This window comes from Phacochoerus africanus, chromosome 8, assembly GCF_016906955.1.
Source record: "Phacochoerus africanus isolate WHEZ1 chromosome 8, ROS_Pafr_v1, whole genome shotgun sequence".
Lineage (NCBI taxonomy): Eukaryota > Metazoa > Chordata > Mammalia > Artiodactyla > Suidae > Phacochoerus > Phacochoerus africanus.
Genome location: NC_062551.1, coordinates 58,459,285 through 58,480,618, shown reverse-complemented (window position 1 = coordinate 58,480,618; position 21,334 = coordinate 58,459,285). Strand labels below are relative to the sequence as shown.

The following is a 21,334-nucleotide window of genomic DNA, read 5'->3' as shown; positions in this document are numbered from 1 at the left end:
CAAAAATCTTTCTTTTTTTTTTCTTGAGACTTAAGTTTTATTGGAGAGAAAATGAGGACTTAAGCCAGGAAGCAGCAGCACAAGTAACCCTGAGAAAATCACTCCTCGGAAATCATTTTCTATTGGGGTTTTCTTGGCTTCTTTTGGGGAGGGAGCCACAACGGCAGCATATGGAGGTTCCCAGGCTAGGGGTTGAATCGGAGCTACAGCGGCCAGCCTACTGCACAGCCACAGTGACACATGATCCGAGCCGCGTCTGGGACCTACACCACAGTTCACGGCAAGGCCAGATCCTTAACCCATGAGCCAGGTCAGGGATCGAACCTGCAACCTCATGGTTCCTTGTCAGATTCCTTTCCACTGTGCCACAGCAGGAACACCAGAGATCATGTCTTAAAGGTAAATAATGTGAAATCTGTCTTTGCAGTTAAGGCTGAGTCAAGAATGTCCCCTCTTACTCTTTTATTCGGCAGGACACTGGAAGAACCAAGCCATTAAATAAAGTTTGCCAAAGGTGATAAGTGCTGAGGGATGGAAAACTCTATGGCTCACGATTACCACGCTGCATGCACAGAAAATCAAAAATAAGATTAAGCATCTCTCCCTCTCATTTGAAAATATTTACCTCATGTCCCCAAGTGCCTCCTCGATGCATACAAATCAGCTGCACCTCAGACTTGCAGGCGAGGACCAGGAGGAAACAGAAGCGTGTCTCCCCACCTTGCCCCCATCAAGCACAGCTACACTCCTGGTGTGACATGGACAAGGTAGAAACAGGCATATCGCCTTTTATTGTGTTCTATACCACTGCACCTCCTAGAAATGAAGTTTTTTCTTTTGTTTTTTTTTTTAATTGAAGGGTTGTGGCAGTTGATAGATTGAGCAAGTCTATTAGCGACAGTTTTCCAAGAGCGTTATTGTTTAATTGAAGGGTATACACTGGTTTTGTGGGGGGAGTTGATTGGTTTGGTTTTGTTGTTGTTGGTTTGGTTTGGTTTTTCGTTTTTTTTTTTTTTTTTTGTCATTTGTCGTTTTAGGGCCATACCTGAAGCACACGGAGGTTCCCATGCTAGGGGTCAAATCGGAGCTGTAGCCACCCACCTACACCACAGTAACACAGGATCCGAGCCACGTCTGCCACCCACACCACAGCCCATGGCCATGCTGGATCCTTAACCCACTGAGCAAGGCCAGGGATCAAACTCGAGTCCTCATGGAGACGAGTTGGGTTCCTTAAGCCCTGAGCCCCGGCGGGAACTCCTATGGTCGGATTCGTAACCCACTGCGCCACAGGAACTCCAGCGTCTTTGGTTCCTCTACGATCATTTTAAGAAACAGAGTAAATGAGAGTTTGGCTTCAGTTCCCAGAGCCTGCACAGTGACGACAGGTGTTTCAAGTTCAGGCTGAGCCCTTGGGACAACCAAGAAGCATCCAGAGCCGTGCCCTCCTTGGGAGGCCAAACAAACCCTAGGATGTGCCCACACACAGATGTAACACAGACTTTTTTTTTAAGCCTTCAAAGGATACACTGACCCACAAAGTCACGGAATCAGCTTCCAAAGCAGAGTCAGTCTCGAAAGACAGGAAAGCGAATCTCCTCCCTAACAAGGTAACTCCGACAGGCCCTGCACGGTGAAGCCAAACCAGCCCTCACTCGGGTGGACTAGCAGGGACCAGGGCCCCCCTCACACACCCAAGAGAGGTGGTGGGGGGGCCCCACAGAGCCCTGCTTACGACAGCAGCCTGGCCCCTGAGAAACAGAACAGGTCAAGGGTACCCGAGGATGGGAGTTCCCGAGGGGCCCAGCAAGGTCAGGGTCTGGTTTTATCACTGCTGTGCCTCAGGTCACTGCTGTGGCACAGATGCCATCCCTGGCCCCAGGACCTCCACAGGCCATGAGCGTGGCCAAGAAAGGGGGGTGTTGGATGGTGGAGTGCCATGACTTCACCCAGCGCCCACCCCTGTCACAGCTGCTGTGCCGCATGGATACCGTCCCCAGGAGAGAACTGGGCAGCCTTTGGTCACGTGACTGCGGCTGTGCCCCCGGGAAGTAAGCAGCCCCTCCTCTTCACCTGGGAGGGGGGACAGTACACATTCACCCTTGGGACAAATCCACCTGCCCTCGGTCACAGCACAGCCCAGGGACCCTGAGCACTGGTCCACCAGGCTGATAGCATCTTGTGAACGGGGCCTGAGGAGGAGAGGGTGGGGGTGTTCGCGTTGCTCTGAGACAGACTCCATGTGCTGGGAGTGCTGGCAGGTCTTTTTTTTTTTTTTTTAATTTTCCTTTTTTTATAGGACCACACATGCAGCATATGGAGGTTCCCAGGCCAGGGGTCCAATCAGAGCTGCAGCTGCCAGCCTACACCACAGCCACACCACATCCTTAGCTCGCTGAGTGAGACCAGGGATCGAACCCACGTCCTCATGGATACTAGTCGGGGTCTTAACCCAATGAGCCCCAACTCTTTTTTTAAGAAAAAAAGAAATTCAAGGATTCAGAGCCTGCCAAAGCAGAGATCCTGGCAGAGGGCCTGTTCTCTGAGACCCGCCAAGACACAGCCCCTCCAGCAAGGCACATGCCACCGCACCTGGCAACACCCGGCACAGAGAGCGGCACAGCTCTGGGTCCGCATCCTTGGACTGTGGAAGCAGCAGGTGTCATACCTGAGAGGACAAGGGACTTCTCAAGGGACTGAGACCCGTGAGGGTCTGAGGGGAGCCCACGGTTTTAAAAACGGGGCTCTGCCAGAGCCTCGGGCTACCGTCCAGGGCCCGACGAACCCGTGGGCACTGGGAGGCCTGGCGATTCTCGCGGAGCCCAGGGGCTGAGGGGAGGTTTGGTCCCTGCAGGTTCAGGTCATCTCATGCATCACCTGCAGCGGAAAGCCAGGTCCCATCGCAACACGGCTCCTGACAGGCCCCCAGTGCCCGACAGACACTGACGGAAAGAGACATTGGGCGTCTGTGCGGATGGAGCTTCCCGTGACGACCTGGGCACTGCCATCCCCACCAAGTCACAAGGCTGCAACCCACTGTCCTGGGCCGGAAGAGGACCATAAGAGAAGGAGAGCCCCCCAAAGACAGGGCTAGGAGGCCCACGATACCGCCCTCCCCAACAAAGTGACACCCTCAGCTGTCGTCTACGGCGTCACAGCCTGGGTCAGCGCTGGGCAGTGTCAGATTTGGGGGGAGCGGTGCTCTACAGCCCCACTTGGGGGCTCTGCAAGATGCTAAGGAGACCAGAGGCATTCAACCCTTGCTGGATGCCAGCTGCTGCATGCGGGTGGGTAAGCAGTGGGATCCTGCTGGATCACCCAGGGAACGGAATCTGAGCACTTGTTGATGGAATATGCTGGAGGAGGATGTGAAGGAAAGAACTAATGCATATGAACGGGTCACTGTGCTGTGCCACAGAACACGGTTAAGTTGCCTATAGTAAAACATTTTAAAAGGAGTTCCCGCCGTGGCGCAGTGGTTAACGAATCCAAATAGGAACCATGAGGTTGCGGATTCAATCCCTGCCCTTGCTCAGTGGATTAAGGATCTGGCATTGCCTTGAGCTGTGGTGTAGGTTGCAGATGCGGCTTGGATCCTGCGTTGCTGTGGCTCTGGTGTAGGCCGGCGGCTACAGCTCCGATTAGACCCCTAGCGTGGGAACCCCCATATGCCATGGGAGTGGCCCAAGAAATGGCAAAAAGACCAAAAAAAAAAAACTTAATGAATAAATTTAGAAAATGCTTCCAATGCGAACACATCTTGGGGCTGAACAGGATACTACACTCGTGGGCAGGAGAACAGGCTAGACAGAGAGATGTCCCCGGACTCGGGCAGGAGAAGAGGCTCTCCAGGAAGGAGACATGTGCACAGGGGTGGGCACAAAGCCCTTGGGGCTTTTTTCCTGTCTTTTTTTTTTTGCCTTTTCTAGGGCCGCTCCCATGGCACATGGAGGTTCCCAGGCTAGGGGTCTAATCGGAGCTGTAGGCACCGGCCTACACCAGAGCCACTGCAACGCGGGATCCGAGCTGCGACTGCATCCTACAGCACAGCTCAGGGCAACGCTGGATCCTTAACCCAGTGAGCAAAGCCAGGGATTGAGCCCGCAACCTCATCGTTCCTCGTCGGATTCGTTAACCACTGAGCAACAACAGGAACTTCAGCCCTTGGGGCTTTGGCTGCGGTGTCACCATCCCCCCAGAGCCCCACCACACACAGGGCCCTTGGTAACCCGGGGATGAGGCCGCTGGTTTAGGGGCTGCTCTCCAGCCTCTGCCCCCTGTGTGGACGCCGGGACTTCCACCAGCACGTGCTGGTCTCCGTTCCCCCTAAACACGGCTTTGGCTGCATCCCCCGAAGACGAGGGGGCTGTACTTTCATTTCCATCCAGTTCAAAATAGTTTCCAGTTTTCCCTGAGGTCTTCTTTGCCTCGTGCATTAGGCAGAAGGGTGCCCTTTAATTTCCAAATTCCCAAATGGGGCCCTTTGATTCTTGGTCCAGTCTGACGATGTCCACCGGTTAGTGGTGCTGTCACCACTTACAGGTCATGGAATGACCAACGAGGCTGTTTCTAGGCTCGCCCTTCGGTCCGCTCCTTGTCCCCGCTCGTTTGCTCTTCGAGTGTCCCTCTCTTGCCTCCTTCTGGCTTTGGGAGTATTTCTTAGTATCCACTGTATCCACTGGTGTTCCAACTGTGACTCTTGCTGGGCTGTGCAAGTGGCTGTGCCAGGCAGTATAATACACGCGCCCAACGTCAGACCGAATGTTCTCAGCGCCTCAAAGAAACACAGAACCCGCACCATCTTAAGACCCCTGCACCCCCCGCCCTCTCGCTGCAGCTGCTCTGTCTTCGTCTGCATGCACCAAACTCCCAACCACACACGATGTTTGCTTTCAACAGCCCCACGTGTTTCAAAGACCTGAGGGGAGGCCACGCCCGCTGCCTTTACCTGCTACTGCCCACCTGGGGGTCTCCCTTCACTGGAGACCGTGCACGTGCCCCCGAGAATGGCTTCCTTTCCGCCTGAAGACTCCCCCTCACCATTTCCCTTAGAGCAGGTCTGCGGGCACCAAGTCTCTCCACATTCCTCCCTCTGACGATGCCTGTCTTGCCTTCACGCGCCAAGAATGTCGCCTGAAGACTCCCAGGCCGGCCCGGCGTGGCCTGAAGACTCCCAGGCCGGCCCGGCCCGTCTCTCCAGAATGCCCCCTCTGCTGACAGCACTGGTTTTGGAGGTGGAAGCTCGACTTGGCCGAACCGCTTCTCCTCCAGATGGAACATGACGTCGTCTCTGGATGCTTTTCATCGTTTCCACTGGTTTCATTACGACTGTGATGGGTGAGCGGACTTCATAAAGCCTGTGCTGGTTTTCATTCGTAAAGTTTCTGGGACCTGCAAATTCATGGCTTTAAACAAACCTACAAGATGATTGGCTCTTTCTTTCCTCAGATATTATTTGTCTTCACTGACGTCACTCTCTTTTTGCGGGGAGATGGACAGTCCAGGCTCTCACAGAGGCCTGATCTGGGCTCCTTTGTTAAAACCGGCTCTTCCTGCAGCCTGCGTTTTTACCCAGTGCCTGGAGACAGCATTCGGGTCTGAGATGAGGAGGGCGTTGTGCCCAGGGGAGGAAGGGGCAGCAAGAGGGCAGAAAGGACTCAGAGGTCATGAAGAAGGGCGATGAGAACAGCGGGTGCTGAACTGCAGAAACAAGGATGTCAGGGAAGGAGTTCCCACTGGGGCTCAGCGGATGACGAATCTAACCAGCATCCAGGAGGACACAGCTTCCATCCCCGGCCTCCCTCAGTGGGTTAAGGATCTGGTGTTGCCCTGAGCTGTGGTGAAGGTCGCAGACACAGCTCGGATCCTGGTTGTTGGGGCTGTGGTGTAGGCTGGCAGCTCCAGCTCCAGTTCAACTCTTACTGTGGGAACCTCCATATGCCGTGGGTGTGGACACAAAAAGGAAAAAATAAAAAAGAGAGAGAACCTCAGTGGAGGGAAGTGCTTGAGGAAAGCATACCCACAACCCGAGGTCAGGAGGCAGGGCTGTGCCCTCCTCTAACAGCCGGAGCTAGTCCTCCCGCCAGACCCCGCTCCTGTGGGCATCCTCCTCCCACTGCTGGCGGCCCCGTTGGCTCCTCCAGAAAACCAAGGCCCACACTGGAAGCACCGGCAGCGCCCCGCTCTCCCCCACCTCACACTCAACCCCCAAATCCACACCGCTGGGCCCCTGGGCCCTGGTCCACAAGGTCCCTGACCCCTGGGAGACTCGAGACCTCCCGTCTATGCCGGCGCATCTGCCTCCTTCCTGGTCCTCCAAAGGGGGTCCCTGCTCCCTCAGGCTCATTCCTCTCCCACCTCCAAAGGCCTCTTCCTAGAGCCCGACCTCACCCACCCCTGTGAGCACAGCGCCCCCTCCTCAGCCAAGCCCATCCCAGGGAAACCCTTCCCCACGAACACACATGCCCCCAGAGCTCCCTGGGCACTGCGCCCCCGCACACGGCATCTTCGGCCAGTCTGAATGGGCCATGGCCATGCCTGTCTGCCGCACCAGGAAGCCTGCCTTTTGCTTTCCACTCCACTGAGAACATGTTCTGTGCCACAGGTTCCTGGGAAGGGTCATATGAGAAAACCACGGGGAACAACCTAAATCACCGAGCAACACACGATCCGGGAGCCAGCATGACGCTGGGGGTTGCCTCTTAAGAAGTTAATTATCACTGGAGCCCTCCTGCATTACATCCCCTCCATGGTGGCAGACTTTTGTTATTATTTATTTGCTTTTTGGTGTTGCACCCACGGCATATGGAGGTTCCCAGATTAGGGTTCAAATGGCAGCTGCAACCACTGGCCAACAACACAGCCACAGCCACAGCCACAGCCACAAGGGATCTGAGCCGTGTCTGCAAATTATGCCAGAACTCACAGCCATGCCGGATCATTCCCCCACTGAGCAAGGCCAGGGATCAAACCCATATCCTTGTGGATATTAGTCAGATTCATTTCCACTGAGCCACACGGGAACTCGGTGGCAGTCTTTTTAAAAAAGAAATCTGTCCGCACTCTCTACTGCCTAAGACCTTCCCATTGCTTTAAAGAGAAAATCCAAAATACTTACATGGTGCTCAAGACCCTGCGTGACCCAGGGCCTGACTGCGATCCCTCCTGAGAACCACTCAAGACCTGTCTGGTCCAGGCGACCCCCCCCTCAACCAGGACCGCCCAGAGCGCACCCCCCGCATCCAGCCACCAGGAGGAGCCTTCCCAACCCGAACCCAGGCTTCAAGACACTCACCTGGTCATGAGGCTCAGGGTCTTGCTTTCCTGTTTTCTCCCACCTTGGAACAGTCTCCTAAGACTACACCGAATTGTTGCCACGGAAGCAGTGGTGATGCCTGGCTTCATTCATCTCAGCCCCGCAAGTCCAGGGAAAGCCCAGTGTCAGCCATCCTGACCAAACGTGCTCATTGCTCAACAGACAGCGACCGAAAGGACGCGCTGATGAAAGGCAGGAACAAGGCGTGCATTTGCGGAAGCGCAGGAAAGGGAAGTTCTTGCCGAAGATCCCACGGCCCATGTCAGAGGCAGAGGGAGAACCAGACAGCTCGGGGCAGCCCTGGGCCCTGCCGCTGCCTCCGGCCCCCGGGTCTGGGACAACGGCGCTCTCTGGATGGGGATTTGGCAGGAGGTGGAAGCCGGAGGGCAGACCCTGGGAGGGGATGTGGTGGCCTCAGAGGTGCTCAGAGACGGCAGGGCCCTCGGCCACATCCTCTAGGGAGAGCGGAGTCCGGCTGAGGAGGAACCCGTGCTGAGCAACTCGGAGCCTGGGCCTCGTCACACGCTCTGCGTCTCTCTGTCCCACTGCCTCTGAGGACTGGGCGAGTCACCTCAACGGCTGGGGACCATGGGAGGCGGCAGCACGACCCCGGGCCTTACGGCCCTTCTCTGCCTCGGTGAGCCGTGGGGAAGGAGGGATTGGGCCGCTCTCCCCCCAGGGCTGGGCCCTGAGAGACCCGGGGACACAGGAGCCTCAGTCGGGGGAGGACATCTGGGGCGGGGGGACGGGCTCAGCCCCAGATCTGACCCCAGCACCCAGGGCCCCAGACCAGACCTGGAGCATCTGTGTGGGGAGGGGTGGGGCTCACAGGGACTCTCTTCCAGGGCTGTGCTGGCACCCATGGGACCAGGTCCAGGCAGGTGAGTCCCCCCAACACCCCCTGCTTCCACCCAACCAGCCTTCTGTCCTGGGGGAGGGGGGCACAGCTGGTGGGGCTGATGGTGACCAGGCTGGGAGGGCCCTGGGGTGACTCCTGGGGAGACAGGCCGAGGGAGATGTGCTCTCTGACACTCCAGGTCTGATTCCTTTCCAGGGGTCCTTCCCAAACCCTTCATCTGGGCTGACCCGGCACCCATTGTCCCCAAGGGGAGCCCTGTGACCCTCTGGTGTCAGGGGTCCCTGCAGGCTGATGTCTACCGTCTGTATAAAGTGGGGGACTCTAGACTCTGGAAGGATGAAGCCCCACAGGACCCCAGGAACACAGCCCGGTTCCACTTTGAATCCTTGAGCTCCCACCATGCAGGGCAGTACCAGTGTGCTTATTACAGCTGGAAGGGCTGGTCCAGGCGGAGTGACCCCCTGGCCCTTGTGGTGACAGGTAAGAGGGAGGACCCGGGTCCCTCCCACCCGGGGCTCCTCCTCACAGGCAGGGGGAGCAGACTGTGGGCTCAGGGGGAGTGGGGTGAAGGCCCCCCTTTAACACCGTCCTCCTGCTCCCTCAGGACAGTACACAGCGCCCTCCCTCTCAGCCCACCCGAGCCCCGTGGTGGCATCAGGAGGGAACGTGTCCCTCTCCTGTAGCTCACAGTTCTGGTTGGGCACGCTGTACCTGCTGAAGGAGGGAGGTGCTGAACCACCCCGACGTAGCGCGTGGAGGAAATTTGGGAACTCGGGAAGGAGGGAGGCCCTCTTCCCTGTGGGCCCCGTGAACGCCTCCCACGGGGGCACCTACAGATGCTATGATTCTCCCAGCTCCGATCCCTACCTATGGTCTCAGCCCAGTGACCCTCTGCATCTCCAGGTCACAGGTGAGGGCCACCAGCACCAGCTATTTCCTGGACCCTTGACCTAAGCTCAGCGCCCAGTGGAGCCCCGGGGCTAAAGGAGCATCAGGGAAGGGACTGACACGGGCCTTCCAGGGGGAACAACAGGCAGGAAGCTTGAGGAGGACCAGAGAGAACTCTCCCTGCAGCCCCAGGGAGCAATGTGGGGGGCACGTCCCTCAGGGCCACCATCCCTGCCTCCCCAGGTGTGTACAGGGAGCCCTCCCTCTCGGCCCAGCCGGGCTCCCTCGTGCTCCTCGGAGACAGACTGACCCTCCAGTGTCGTTCAGACGCCGGCTTTGGCAGATTCGCTCTGACCAAGGACGAGGGAAGCACACCTCCCCTCCGGCTTAACAGCCAGCACAGCCCCGACTTCCCCCTGGGTCGTGTGAGCCACACCCGAGGGGGCCGGTACAGATGCTACACTGCACACAACCTCTCCGATGCGTGGTCGGCCCCCAGTGCCCCCCTGGACGTCCTGATCGCGGGTAAGGAGCCCGTCCTGCCCATGGCCTGACTCCCTGCCCAGGAGACAGACAGTGGTGATGGGGTCCCAAGAGAGGGGCCTGGAGCAGAGGCTGAGAAGGGGCAGTGGTCTAAGGGAAGGGGGGTGGGAGTGTGGAAGTAAGAGACCCACACATAGGGCCTGAGAAGGGGTCCCAGACAGGGTCCCTAGAGAGAGGACAGTATCCCTCAGCTCAGGGTCAAGGCTGTGTGGCAGGAGGCAGCTCTCTATCCCCCCTCCTCTCCTCCAGGAATGTACCAGAAACCCTCCCTCTCAGCCCATCCAAGGACCTCAGTGTCCTGGGGAGAGAATGTGACCCTGCAGTGTCGCTCTGAGATAGTGTTGGACACCTTCCACTTGTTCAAGGAGGGGTCGCTGGCTCCTGCCCAGAGCCTGCGTCTGCAGGACATGGTTGCACCCGTTCAGGCCAACTTCACCTTGAGTCCTATGACCTCAGCCCACAATGAGACCTACAGGTGCTACACCTCACAGAGCACCTCCCCCTATGTGCTGTCAAACCCCAGTGACCCCCTGCAGCTCTTGATCTCAGGTAAGGAACCCCAGACCTGGTCCTCTGGGTCCTGGTCAGTTCAGGGTGCTGACCTCAGGACAGCTCTGGGCTTGGGTGGGCGTGAGGGGGTCACAGAAGGAGGGGGAGCAACTCTCAGAGGAATGGAAAATGCCAGAGCAATTCCCCTTCCCCCACCATCCTCATCCTCATTCCTGGGGTCCAGCCATGCTGCTGGAGTGTAGAAGAAGGCTAGAGAGGACGCAGGGCTGACCAAAAGGGGGAGATGGCAGAGCCACCCCTCTCAATCCCCTAGTCTGCAGTCCTTGCAGCCCCTCACTTGGGGAGATCAACACAAAGCGGGTGGTGAGCAGAGGCCTCCATCCCCAACGGACCAAGATCACAGGCTCCAGCATGGCTGGTCTCTCAGGAGGGCTGGGATTTGGGCCGAGATGCAGGGAGACCACAGGACTCCAGGGGCTCAAGGGTGGGTAGGTGATGGGATGGGGGGTCACGGTGAGGGAGTGTAAGGGGCTCAGCCAGGTGGAAGCAGCCCCCCTCACCTCCCCTGTCCTGACCCCCAGGAGGCTCCAAGGACGGGCTCATGGAGTCAGGCCTGCAGAGGGGTAAGTGTCTGTCTCTGGGGAGGTGGTGGTGGGAGTAGCTGAGACCAGTCGTAGCTCAGCCACTTGCTGAGCTAACAGCCTAAGAAAAGTCCCTTCTCACTGGCACCAACCTCTCTGACTGCAAAGCACAAGAAGGCTGCTCCAACACTGTGGGGGACAGGCCACATCTGCGCCCTCCTCCATAAACTCAGCGGCACTCAGCCTCCCAAGGAGCAGCTGTGGGTTTGGGAAAGAACAGGGCTTGGAAGTCACACTGTCCTGCTATTTCCCAACCTTGGAGTCGTGGACAGGACGGGTTCCTCGAAGACTCTGAGGTTACCCTCCACAGAGGAGGCCTCCCCTACCTCGCTCAACAGGAAAGCCCACAGCACAGAGCCCAGCCCTGCTTAGAGCTAGGGAAGGCCAGAGCCCTCCCTTCTGCCCCTCCAGGATACACACACTCCATTTCCACACAAACCCCATGGGAGGTGCCAGGCCTCTGCAGAGGAGATCTGGGCTGGGCTAGGAGAGGAGCAGGGATTGGGTCTGACGCACAGGTCTCTGCACTGGTTTCAGCCTGGAGGCCAAGGCACCAAAAAAATAATTTAGAAAAATACGAGAGGAGTTCCCTTGTGATGCAGCAGGTTAAGGATCCAGCACTGTCACTGTTGTGGCTGGGGTCGCTGCTATGGCATGGTTTCCCTCCCTAGCCCGGGAACTTCCACGTGCTGAGGGGACAGCAGGGGAAAAAAAAAAAAAATACATCCCTGGGTTCCAAATCCAGCTCTGCCATCCAGCCTGGGTGACCTGGGGCTGGTGACTTTCTCTCTGTGCCTTGGTTTCCTGGTCTGTAAAATGGGTATGTGGGTAGGGGAGATGAATGCACGGAGCCCAGCAGGAGTCTGGTCACACAGTAGGTGCTCAATTAAATGGTTCATGATGTCACTGGTGCCCCAGGCCTCCCATGGTACCTGAGCCTTCTGATCGGGGTCTCGGTGGCCTTCGTCCTGCTGTTGCTCCTCCTCCTCTTCCTCCTCATCCGACAGCGACAGCAACAGCGGGGTCAGGACACACACAGGAAGTCAGGTGAGTAGGGAACAAGGGGACCCAGGCCCCTGGAGGCGGTGGGCTTAGGGCACCAGCCAAAGGGAACCAAAGAGATGGGTGAGGTCAGCTTAGAAAACTTCATCCTCTCCCAGTAAAAAACCTAAAAAAGACATTAAATACCAGTGCAAATGTAAGTATTTTAGAGTGTCGTCTTGGCTTTTCCAAACTTCTACAACTTTTGAAAACATATGCAAGTTTTGTATTTTATGGTTTCGATCTTTAATTCTATAGGATGGAGGGAGGGGATTATGGTCTTTTTAGTTCGCAGACCCCCGCAGATCTTAATCTTTGGAAGGGTTCTAGGGCGGGTTGGAGACTGATTTCTAACTCCCCACAGCAGCTGCAGCATCAGTGGCCAAGGACCGAGGCCAGCAGAAGAGGTAAGACCTCTCCCAAAGACCCGCACCCCACCCGCCTGCAGCCCCCTCACTGCCCCCTAACACTCTGCCTCTGTCCTCCCCCCAGCTCCAGCCCAGCTGCTGACATCCAGGAGGAGAAGTTGTGTAAGGGGAGGAGAGGCTGTCCCGGGGGGAGAGACGGGGCCAGAGAATGGGGGTGGGCACTGGAGACTGGGGATTGGCTGGAGACGGTTCTGGGCTTCTGGGTGAGAGCAGGAATGTGGGATACAGTGTGGCGTCAACCACGTCGCTCCCCCTATCTGGGCCTCTGCTGGGTGAGGTCTCAGGAAATCTTGGCAATAGATGGGACCCCCTCCTTTTGTCCCCACTAGATGCTGTCATGAAACACACATGGCTGAAGGACGGCAACCCGCGCGACAGTCAGGTGAGTTCCCGTGGTCCTGACCAGCGCGCCCACACCTCCTCGTTCAGGCACTTAATCCGGGGACACTGCACCCTCGGGCTACTCAACAGTTGCAGCCTCTCCCCTCTGGAAGCTATTCTCTGAGCCGCTACAACCCCACGACCAGACTCCTACGCTGGCCTCCTCCCACTTCAAGTCGTTGAATGTGAGCTGGCAGGTCTAGTCTGTGCCCCCCATCAAGAGGCTCAATCCAAGTCCTGGACCTGGAGAGAGGCCCGAGGGGGCAGCTCCTAAAACCCACCAAGGGTCTGACAGGACCCTCGTGCAGCCCTCAGCTGTCTATTCTGTTTGCGTGAACCCCAGCAATGTACCTCGACCCTGTTAGCTTGGGTGAGGATCAGCTCCTGTACACACCCCGGTGAATGCACCTAACACTCTCGTGGTTGCCCCATTCCTACCCCCAGTCCCCATCCCCCCGAAGCCACCAACTCACAGGGATTTCAACCTCACAGCCCTCCTCTCTGACTAGAGAAGGGGACCCCTCACCCCTCTAGCCGAGCCCTGATGACTAAGAACTTCGGGGAGGACGTCTTTCGTCCCAGACCCCAGGCCCCTCCCCTCCCCAAGCCCATGCCTCTCTCCCCCACTGCAGGCAGCAGAGTCAGATGGCCCCCAGGATGTGACCTATGCCCAGCTGAACCACGTGACCCTCAGACAGGGGACAACGGCGCCCCCTCCCTCCCAGGCAGGGGAGCCCCCAGCAGAGCCCAGCGTGTATGCTACTCTCGCCATCCGCCAGCCCACAAAGGACCCAGACCCCAGGGACTGAACCTCAGGGGCCCCAAGAAGCACAGGAGCTGCCTGCCCCCACGAATGCTGAGCTAGCCAACTCCATCCAGGCAGCCTGGAGTCCTGATGTGGGCCACCCAGGAACCCCATGGACCTAACACAGCTGACCGCCAGGGCCCTCGGAACTGCCATCACCACCTTGGGGTGAGGTAAGGGAGGGCCCACCACGCAGCCTAAAGCCGCAAGGACTTGGATTCTGCTGCAGGCTTCCAAGCCACTTAAGCAAAGGACCCTGCCTAGGCTCCCTCCATGAGGCTGGCCACTGGACGGATGCTAGAGCCCCAAGTGTGCAAGCCACAGCAGCCACCCAGAGGTTGCTCAACTCCAAGGGCTTCTCATTTTCCCAGAGACCCAGCCCCTTCCTTACCAGCAGGGTGGCCTCACAAAGCAGAGAAAAGGGAAGCCTGCCTTCCCGGTGACACTGAATGTTCTCAAACTTCAAATGCAAGTGAGGGAGACAAGGTTCCCCTCCTGCCCCGTCTCTGCCCAGATTCCTCCCCACTCCTCACGCAAAGCTTGCTGCATTTCCTTCTGGCTATTTTAAAGGACTTTCCCCACAACAGGGGTGCAGACATGTGTTAGGACATAGCAGCCCAGTCCTAAGAAGACAAGGACCAGCATCTAACAGGTGGACCCCACTATCTGAACAAAGCTAAACAAGCCCCTCTACGCCTCCTGCAACCTGGCAATTAGCTGGGGACCCAGCTGGCACCTCTATTACGTAAGATCCCATGTTCAGAGCAAGGAGACACCAACACACATCAGTTCCAGAGTTGACCGTGTTTTATTATCTGACTGGAAAGCACTCCACCAGCCCGGAGCTGGTGGGCTTAATCCTCCTCCTCGTCATCTCCAGCGCCAGCCCCACCCTGGCCCTTCTTGGCGTTCTTCCTCTTGACGCGGCCTGGGCGGCCACCCCCGTACGGGGAGCGGAGGGAGAAGTCGATGTGCTTCTGGGAGTCCAGGCGGACAATGAAGGATGGGATGTTCACCACCTGCTTGCGGACCCTGGGGAGGGGGAGCGGGTGAGGAGCTGGAAGAGGCCGCGCGCTCCGCCCGGGCTCTGCAGGGGCAGGGCTGGTGCTACAGCTGCACTGCCTCTGAAGCAATAAACAGCAAGTCCTGCTCCCAAGGCCGGCCGTGTGTTCTGGAGAGCTCTGGGGCAGCCAGCTCACAAAGCGCCTGCCTTCACGCTCACATTTTAAGAAAGGGAGAGAAACTCAGATGAATCCCTAAGACCAGAGGGTGAGGGAGGTGAGGTGGCAGAACACAAACACAAGGTGTGCTTTTCAAATAAACACTCTGACCCATGCCAGACGCTGAGTTGTCTGTATAAGGTGTGGTTTCACTGTCCTGATACAAGCACCCCAGGAGAATAGCTTCTATGAAGTCATTTCAGACAAGAGATGAGGTGTAGGAGCTCCCGTTGTGGCTCAGCAGTAACAAACCCAACTAGTATCCACGAGGATGCAGGTTCGATCCCTGGCCTTGCGCAGGGGGTTAAGGATCCAGCATTGCTGTGGCTGTGAGCTCACCATGAGGGTGCAGACGGACCCCCAGCTGATTCAACCCCTAGCCCAGGAACTTCCACATGCCCTGAATGTGGCTCTAATAAGGGGGAAAAAAAGAACAACAAAATGAGGCTCTAGGCCCTGGGTCTCAGGACTGATCAAAGGCTGAGACAGAAATCACTATGTGTGTATCCTGCCCACATACCACACAGCTCCTGGTGAAAGGTGCCCATTTCACAGAAAAATGGTAGATTTGCCTACCCCGATGACACCTGCCCTCTGAAATGCCCTTTTCATCACACCAGAACCACCATGGGCACAGACCTTGAATTGGGTGAACTCACAATTAGCTGTGGTGAGCAGGGCCCGGAATGGCTTCACAAGGGCCCACCAGACAGCAGAACCCACCCAGGCCAGGCGAGGCCTAATGACTTCTCTCAACCAGTGACACCAAGAGCTGTTACCTGTCCAGCTACCTGTAGGCCTGGTATAAGCTTTCGCAAGGTGTACGGCTCCCGCCGCAGTGACCCTTGCGCTGGGCCATGGGGGTGAGGCTACCCCCCAGCTCCCCCATGAGCAGTGTGTAGGGGTCAATCTGCACCCTCAAGGTGAGCTCACAGCTTCATCACCTCCAAGGGCTGCACAGGAGACAGGGACAGCAGGCTCAGCAAGGGTAACCATCAGAGGGTCTGGGGCGGGGAGGCCTGGAGCCAGAGGTGGTACCTGATATGGCGCTGGCGGATCAGCACTCGGGCGTGGTGGATGGACTTGGCCAAGCCCAGCTTGAAGACCTGGGTCTGCAGGCGTCTCTCCAAGAAATCCTCGATCTTCAGGCCCAGGATATAATCCAGCTTCATTTTGCCCTCGTCTAACACCCCAATGCGGACGAGTCGCCGCAGCAGAGCATTCCCTGAAAAGGGGGAAAGGAAGCACTGACCCAGTGTTCTTTCTGGTTGACCTCAGACTCCTCAGGTCTCATCATGGAGGTGGGACAAGGTAGGAAGGGCTAATTCTGATACAAGGTTCAGTGAACTAATGCATGAGCCACCGTAACTGACGAAATCCTCACTCCCCTAAGGCGAGTTACCCTGACTACACCCATCTAACCCAGCAGGTGTCAGCGTCTACCTTTCCCCAACTCCAGGGTCAGGAGGTCTTGCCACCTGCCCATGGGCATCCAAAGCCCAAGGCCCTTGGAAGTTCCCAGTGTCAGAGTGGGTTAAGGATGCAGCACTGCTGCAGGTGCGGCACAGGGTGCAAATGGGGTGGGGGGTTGACACCTGGCCAGGAAACTTCCATATACCATGGTTGTGTGCCAAACACCACAAACCAAAACAAGAAACAAACAAAAAAAAAGAGGCAACCTGTCTCCCAGGCTCCCAAGCGATCACTGGGGTGCTCATCACAAGAATCACTGCTCCCGCCGTGACACTGGGGTAAAAGCAGTGTCCCTCACCCCCAGGCAAAGCTTGAGCAAAGCTGGCTGATTTTGCTATGTATTCATACTATCTTTCCCAAACCCCACATCATAACATGCGCTGAATAAATGCTGAATGTAACAACAGACATAAGGATATTCTTCCATATACAACTGCATAAAAACATCCCAGGAATAAATCTGACCAAAGAGGTAAGAAGCCTGAAAACTCAAATACACTGATCGAAGAAATTGAAGACAAAAATAAATGGAAAGATAGTCTGTGCTCATCGACTAGAACAATTAAATAGTGAAACTGGACCCCTCCTCAGAATAGACTTAAATGTAAGACCTGAAACAAGCAATAAGCTCCTTGACTTAAGTCTAGGGGATAATTTTTTTGGTTTGACACTAAAGCAAAGGCAACAGAAGCAAAAACGAACAAGCAGGAGTACACCAAACTAAAAAGCTTCACAAAGCAAAGGAAATCAACAAAATGAAGAGATAACCTACAGAACACATGAATTTGCAAATCATGTACCTAACGAAAAGTTAATACCTAAAATATATAGAACTCCTACAACAGCCAAAAGAAAGAAACAAAACAAAAAAACCACCCACAAAAAGCAGGCTCAATTTAAAAATGGGAGCCTGAGTAGACATACAGGTGGCCCACGGGTACATGACAAGTTGCTCAACATCACTAATCAGGGAAAAGTAAATGAGAAACCCTAAAAGTTCTCATCACAAGAAAGTCTTGTTTGTAACTATGTATTGGCTACATGTTTACTAGGATTTACTGTAGAAGTCCTTTCACAATAAATACCAGATGATTCTGTTGCACATGAAACTAATACACTTTTTCAGTCAGTTGTAAATTATACCTCAATTTTTTAAAATGCATGATATTCAAAAAGTAACACAAGGAGTTCCCGCTGTGGTGCAGAATCTGGTGCTATCTCTGCAGAGCCATGAGGGTCTGATCCCTGGCCTGAGAACTCCCATATGCCACTGGTGCAGCAAAAAAAAAAAAAAAAGGAATATAGAACATCCAGCAGTAAACAAGTGAGTTCAGGATCATCTAACAATTTGGACACTTAATGCCTTTTTGTTCTTACTACTTACTTTTTTGCTTTTTAGGACCATACTCAAGGCATAAAGAACTTCGCAGGCTGGAGCAGAATCAGAGCTGCAGCTGCTGGCCTATGCCAAAGCAACACCAGATCTTTAACTCTCTGATCCAGGGCAGGCATGGAACCTGCGTCCTCATGGTTACCAGTCAGGCTTGGTAACACTGAGCCAGAACAGGCACCCCCTGTCTTTACTGTTTGAAAATGGAAACTTCACCATAATTCAAAATCTTTTAGACACCAACGTCCTTAAAAAAGAACCATGGGGGAGTTACCAATGTGGCACAGGAAGTTAGGAAGAGACTGCAGAGACTCTGGTCTATGTATAGACACTCCAAGCCTTCCTCAACCTCTGATGTCGATGAACACTCACATTTGATAGTGAGGAGTGTAAACGCACTTCCTTCCTTGCACATTAGGAGAAAATTCCGACTAGCAACCCCAGATGCCCAAGAAAGCCCAGTTGGATTCCCAGCCCCTCCTGCTTCTCATGAGAAGTCAAGATTTCCTAGGCTCAGGCCAAAAGCATTATCAGGATGACACCTATAAGGTAGCCAATTTTAGCGATAACTAAAAATAAACACTTTTAAGTAAATCTCATCTCAATAAAAGCTGTTACAAAAAAGCAAACAAGATACAACAAAACTATTTACAGCCAGAATCCCATCTGTTAAGATCAGGAACTATACTGTGTTATCTCTTGCACATCCAAAATACAATGTACAAAGTAGGGTATAATAACCCAATTTACTGATTACTTTTGCTGACAATCTAAGAAAAACTACTAAAATTTGAATTATCATGTCAACTGCTGCTTTTGAAAGCACTCCATTAACCCCGTCTCATAGTAGAAATTTAAGTCCTTCAGAATCTAAAAGACAGTTCAGGAGTTTCCGTCGTGGCTCAGTGGTTAACGGATCCGACTAGGAACCATGAGGCTGTGGGTTCCATCCCTGGCCTTGCTCAGTGGGTTAGGGATCCAGCGTTGCTATGAGCTGTGGTGTAGGCTGCAGATGAAGCTCAGATCCGGCGTTGCTGTGGCTGTGGTGTAGGTCGGCAGCCGTAGTTTCAATTAGACTCCTAGCGTGGGAATCTCCGTATGCCGAGGGAGTGGCCCAAGAAATGGCCAAAAAAAAAAAGTTCATTTTGTTCCATATACTTTACCAGAATTTACTTATTTTTACCTTCAAGTTACAATGTGATCTATATGTTTCCCCTCCAAAAACATTACCTGAAACGTTTTGGGAGTTTTTTGTTTGTTTTTTACTTTTTAAGGCTGAACCTGAGACTTAAGGATGTAAGTTCTCAGGCTAGGAGTTGAATCCGGGCTACATTCACGACTCTGCCGGCCGCAGCAACGCAGGATCCAAGCCACATCTGCGACCTAAACCAGCGCTCACGGCAATGCCAGATCCTTAACCCACTGAGCAAGGCCAGGGATCAAATTCACATCTTCTTGGATACTAGGGCGGTTGGTTTCCATTGAGCCACAACGGGAACTCCTGCAAGTTCTTCCCTGTGACATCCACAGGTCCTCTCCTGTCCAGGCCTTGGCTACATGTCCTTGATCAGTGCTAAAGCAGACACATCAGACTCTTCCTGCTAAAGTATCCAACATTTGAGATACTCCGCAGTCTATTCCCACCAGGAGCGAACAAGATACACACGGAAGAGTACTGTTTCACTACAGCCAAGTGCCCACACTTGCTTGGCACTGTAGGTTCCAATTAAGAGAAAATTGAAACCCAATGCAAGGATAAACCAGTCACATCTAAGGGCCTGAATTTGGATCCAAGCCCATCTTCCTAGCCCAGGACTCCAACTAAAGGCTGGCTCAATTGCTCCATATACCACCTCCGGTCGTTGAGCTAGCCTACAAGAGCAGAGCTCCGCACCTCATCCTACCCCTGCGGGATCACATACACACCTTCAAAAAGACGCCGCGGGTCTTTCTCATCCAGCGTCAGGAGTTCCCGGGCAGCCTTGCGGATCTTGGCCAGAGTAAATTTGACCCTCCAGACCTCACGTTTGTTCCGGAGCCCATACTCGCCTGCAAAAAAAAGGGCAAATGGGCTCAGTCCCACGGACTGGTGAAAACGTTAAGCCTGGTGGCTTCAGGATCACAAGACTGGTCCATCTGGGGAAGGGGACACACCACAGGACTTGAAAATAATGAACGAGTGGGTAGCCTCCCCCACGTGTTAGCCTTCTCAGGCCCGGAAAGCAGAAACCTTGCCTTACGTACTAACCGATCAGCTTCAGCTCTTGGTCGAGGCGAGACTTCTCGAAGGGTCTCCGCGGGGTCACATAAGTCTTGCGACAAACCCAACTCCGAGCAACCGGCATGCTGGCGCTGCTCGCCCGTCTGCGCCTGTGCGGGAAAGAGTGGCTCGTGAGGCCTCCGCGCAGCGCCTGCGCAGTCCCACAACCACGCTAAGACCTCATGGCGGCCACGGAAGATATCGCGAGACTCTCCCCTGAAGCTTTTACAAGCAGTATCATCGCCATTACTTTTCAACCACCCTCATTTCATCTCCAACTTCTTTAGCGTACTCATTAGAACTCGAATGGCCCACGAGACCTTACAACCCACACCTGGAGTAAAGAGCACCGCAGCACACCTCACCCACAGACAGACTCCCGGACGGAAAAAGAGGCGCACGCGCTCTCCGGCCACGGTCTTATAGCAACGCTGCCGTCTGCTGATGTCAGCGCGCACAGCGTAAGCCTGCACCAATCAGAAAAGGCGTTGGCGAGCGGAAAAAAGCAGTCGAAACGAAAGGTTGTGCCAGAGCGGCACACTGAACTGGGAGGACCTTGTCTCTGACGGGAGGTGGGTGTACCGTCCCTTGAGAAATGAAAGCTCCTCTCCGCCCCTGGGGGGGTGATTTAAATCCTGTCAGCTAGCCAACGAGTCGCTGTATAAAGTTGGAGACGTTACCGCCACCACCATTAAACTACAGCCAGCTCTAACTCTGTGAAAAGATCCACAGAGAGCTGCGCGAAGCAAAAGCTCCTGCCAAGAAACCGCTCTCACATCCATGAATGATGAAAACAGTCTTGTCAGAGTTCCCAACGTGGCTCAGCGGGTTAAGAACCCGACTATGCTTCGTGAGGATGCGGGTTCCACCCGGGCCTCGATCAGGGGGTTAAGAATCGCGCGTTGCCGCAAGCCCCCGGGTAGGTGGCTGATGCGGCTTGAGGACTCAGTCTGGCTGAGGGGTAGGCCGGCACCCGCTGTTCTGATGGGACCTTTAGCCCGGGAACTTACACACGCCGCTAGTGCGCCGGTAAAAAAGGAAAAAAAAAAATCGCTTCATATCAGAATACTGTCAACCCGAAGCATAGCCAGAAACCAGCCTGCCCTTTTGAACTCTGGCTACAAACCTGTCTGAGGATTGAAGGCAGAAATTGAGGATTCAGGGAGTTCCTGTTGTGGCTCAGGTGAAATGAACCCAACTAGTATCCATGAGGATGCGTGTTCAATCCCTGGCCTCGCTCAGTGGGTTAAGGATCCTGAGTTGTAGTGAGCTGTGGTGTAGGTCGCAGAAACGGCTTGAATCCCCCATTGCTGTGGCTGTGGCGTAGCCAGCAGCTGCAGCTCCGACTGGACCCCTAGCTTGGGAACTTCCATATGCTGCAAGGTGCAACCCTTAAAAAAGAAGCAAAAAAAAAAGAAATTGAGGATTCAGAGAAGTCGCAGTTGCCTAGGGATACGCAGTTCTGATAGGCAAAGGATACACTTTTACATCCTGATAGGATTCCGCTTTTGCCCTCTTTGCTTTTTAGGGACAATGGGGGAAACGATCTTGGTAGAAATTGGGCCATACCTGGAATATTT

General features: G+C 54.8%; 2 protein-coding genes across 7 annotated transcripts; one reads left to right on the top strand and one right to left on the bottom strand.

Moving 5' to 3' along the window:
* Window positions 1-7,539: 7,539 nt before the first annotated feature.
* LOC125132750 (leukocyte immunoglobulin-like receptor subfamily B member 3) lies at window positions 7,540-14,750 on the top strand. 3 transcript variants are annotated; one of them, XM_047790410.1, is made up of 12 exons: window positions 7,540-7,952; window positions 8,161-8,196; window positions 8,370-8,654; window positions 8,779-9,084; window positions 9,306-9,587; window positions 9,855-10,154; window positions 10,697-10,738; window positions 11,675-11,803; window positions 12,165-12,204; window positions 12,290-12,327; window positions 12,555-12,607; window positions 13,239-14,750. In XM_047790410.1, exons 1-12 carry the CDS (start codon window positions 7,904-7,906, stop codon window positions 13,413-13,415), a joined length of 1,737 nt encoding a protein of 578 aa, XP_047646366.1. In that variant the 5' UTR covers window positions 7,540-7,903; the 3' UTR covers window positions 13,416-14,750. The 3 variants fall into 3 exon arrangements, with proteins under 3 accessions (XP_047646366.1, XP_047646365.1, XP_047646367.1); XM_047790409.1 differs by having other exon boundaries at window positions 7,541-7,952; window positions 12,162-12,204; XM_047790411.1 differs by lacking the exon at window positions 8,779-9,084 and having other exon boundaries at window positions 7,546-7,952; window positions 12,162-12,204.
* RPS9 (ribosomal protein S9) lies at window positions 14,201-20,203 on the bottom strand. Of its 4 annotated transcripts, none has more exons than XM_047790413.1 (5): window positions 20,115-20,203; window positions 19,743-19,864; window positions 19,421-19,543; window positions 15,670-15,856; window positions 14,201-14,443 (listed from the first exon to the last, which is right to left on the bottom strand). In XM_047790413.1, the coding sequence occupies exons 2-5, from the start codon at window positions 19,837-19,839 to the stop codon at window positions 14,266-14,268; spliced, it is 585 nt and encodes a 194-aa protein (XP_047646369.1). In that variant the 5' UTR covers window positions 19,840-19,864; window positions 20,115-20,203; the 3' UTR covers window positions 14,201-14,265. The 4 variants fall into 4 exon arrangements, with proteins under 4 accessions (XP_047646369.1, XP_047646370.1, XP_047646368.1 ...); XM_047790414.1 differs by having other exon boundaries at window positions 20,120-20,186; XM_047790412.1 differs by having other exon boundaries at window positions 20,089-20,184.
* Between the last annotated feature and the right edge of the window lie 1,131 nt (window positions 20,204-21,334).

What these genes read in the sequence shown, in the direction of transcription:
- RPS9 (XM_047790413.1), bottom strand. Translation starts at nt 19,839, where the DNA reads ATGCCGGTTGCTCGGAGTTGGGTTTGTCGCAAGACTTATGTGACCCCG. An exon ending in CCCGCGGCGTCTTTTTGAAG is followed by an intron (nt 15,857 to 19,420) that starts GTGTGTATGTGA and finishes CCCCCTTTTCAG; the next exon opens with GGAATGCTCTGCTGCGGCGA. An exon ending in ATCCGCCAGCGCCATATCAG is followed by an intron (nt 14,444 to 15,669) that starts GTACCACCTCTG and finishes CCCCCTCCCCAG; the next exon opens with GGTCCGCAAGCAGGTGGTGA.
- LOC125132750 (XM_047790409.1), top strand. Translation starts at nt 7,904, where the DNA reads ATGGGAGGCGGCAGCACGACCCCGGGCCTTACGGCCCTTCTCTGCCTC. An exon ending in TACGGCCCTTCTCTGCCTCG is followed by an intron (nt 7,953 to 8,160) that starts GTGAGCCGTGGG and finishes ACTCTCTTCCAG; the next exon opens with GGCTGTGCTGGCACCCATGG. An exon ending in TCTGCATCTCCAGGTCACAG is followed by an intron (nt 9,085 to 9,305) that starts GTGAGGGCCACC and finishes CTGCCTCCCCAG; the next exon opens with GTGTGTACAGGGAGCCCTCC.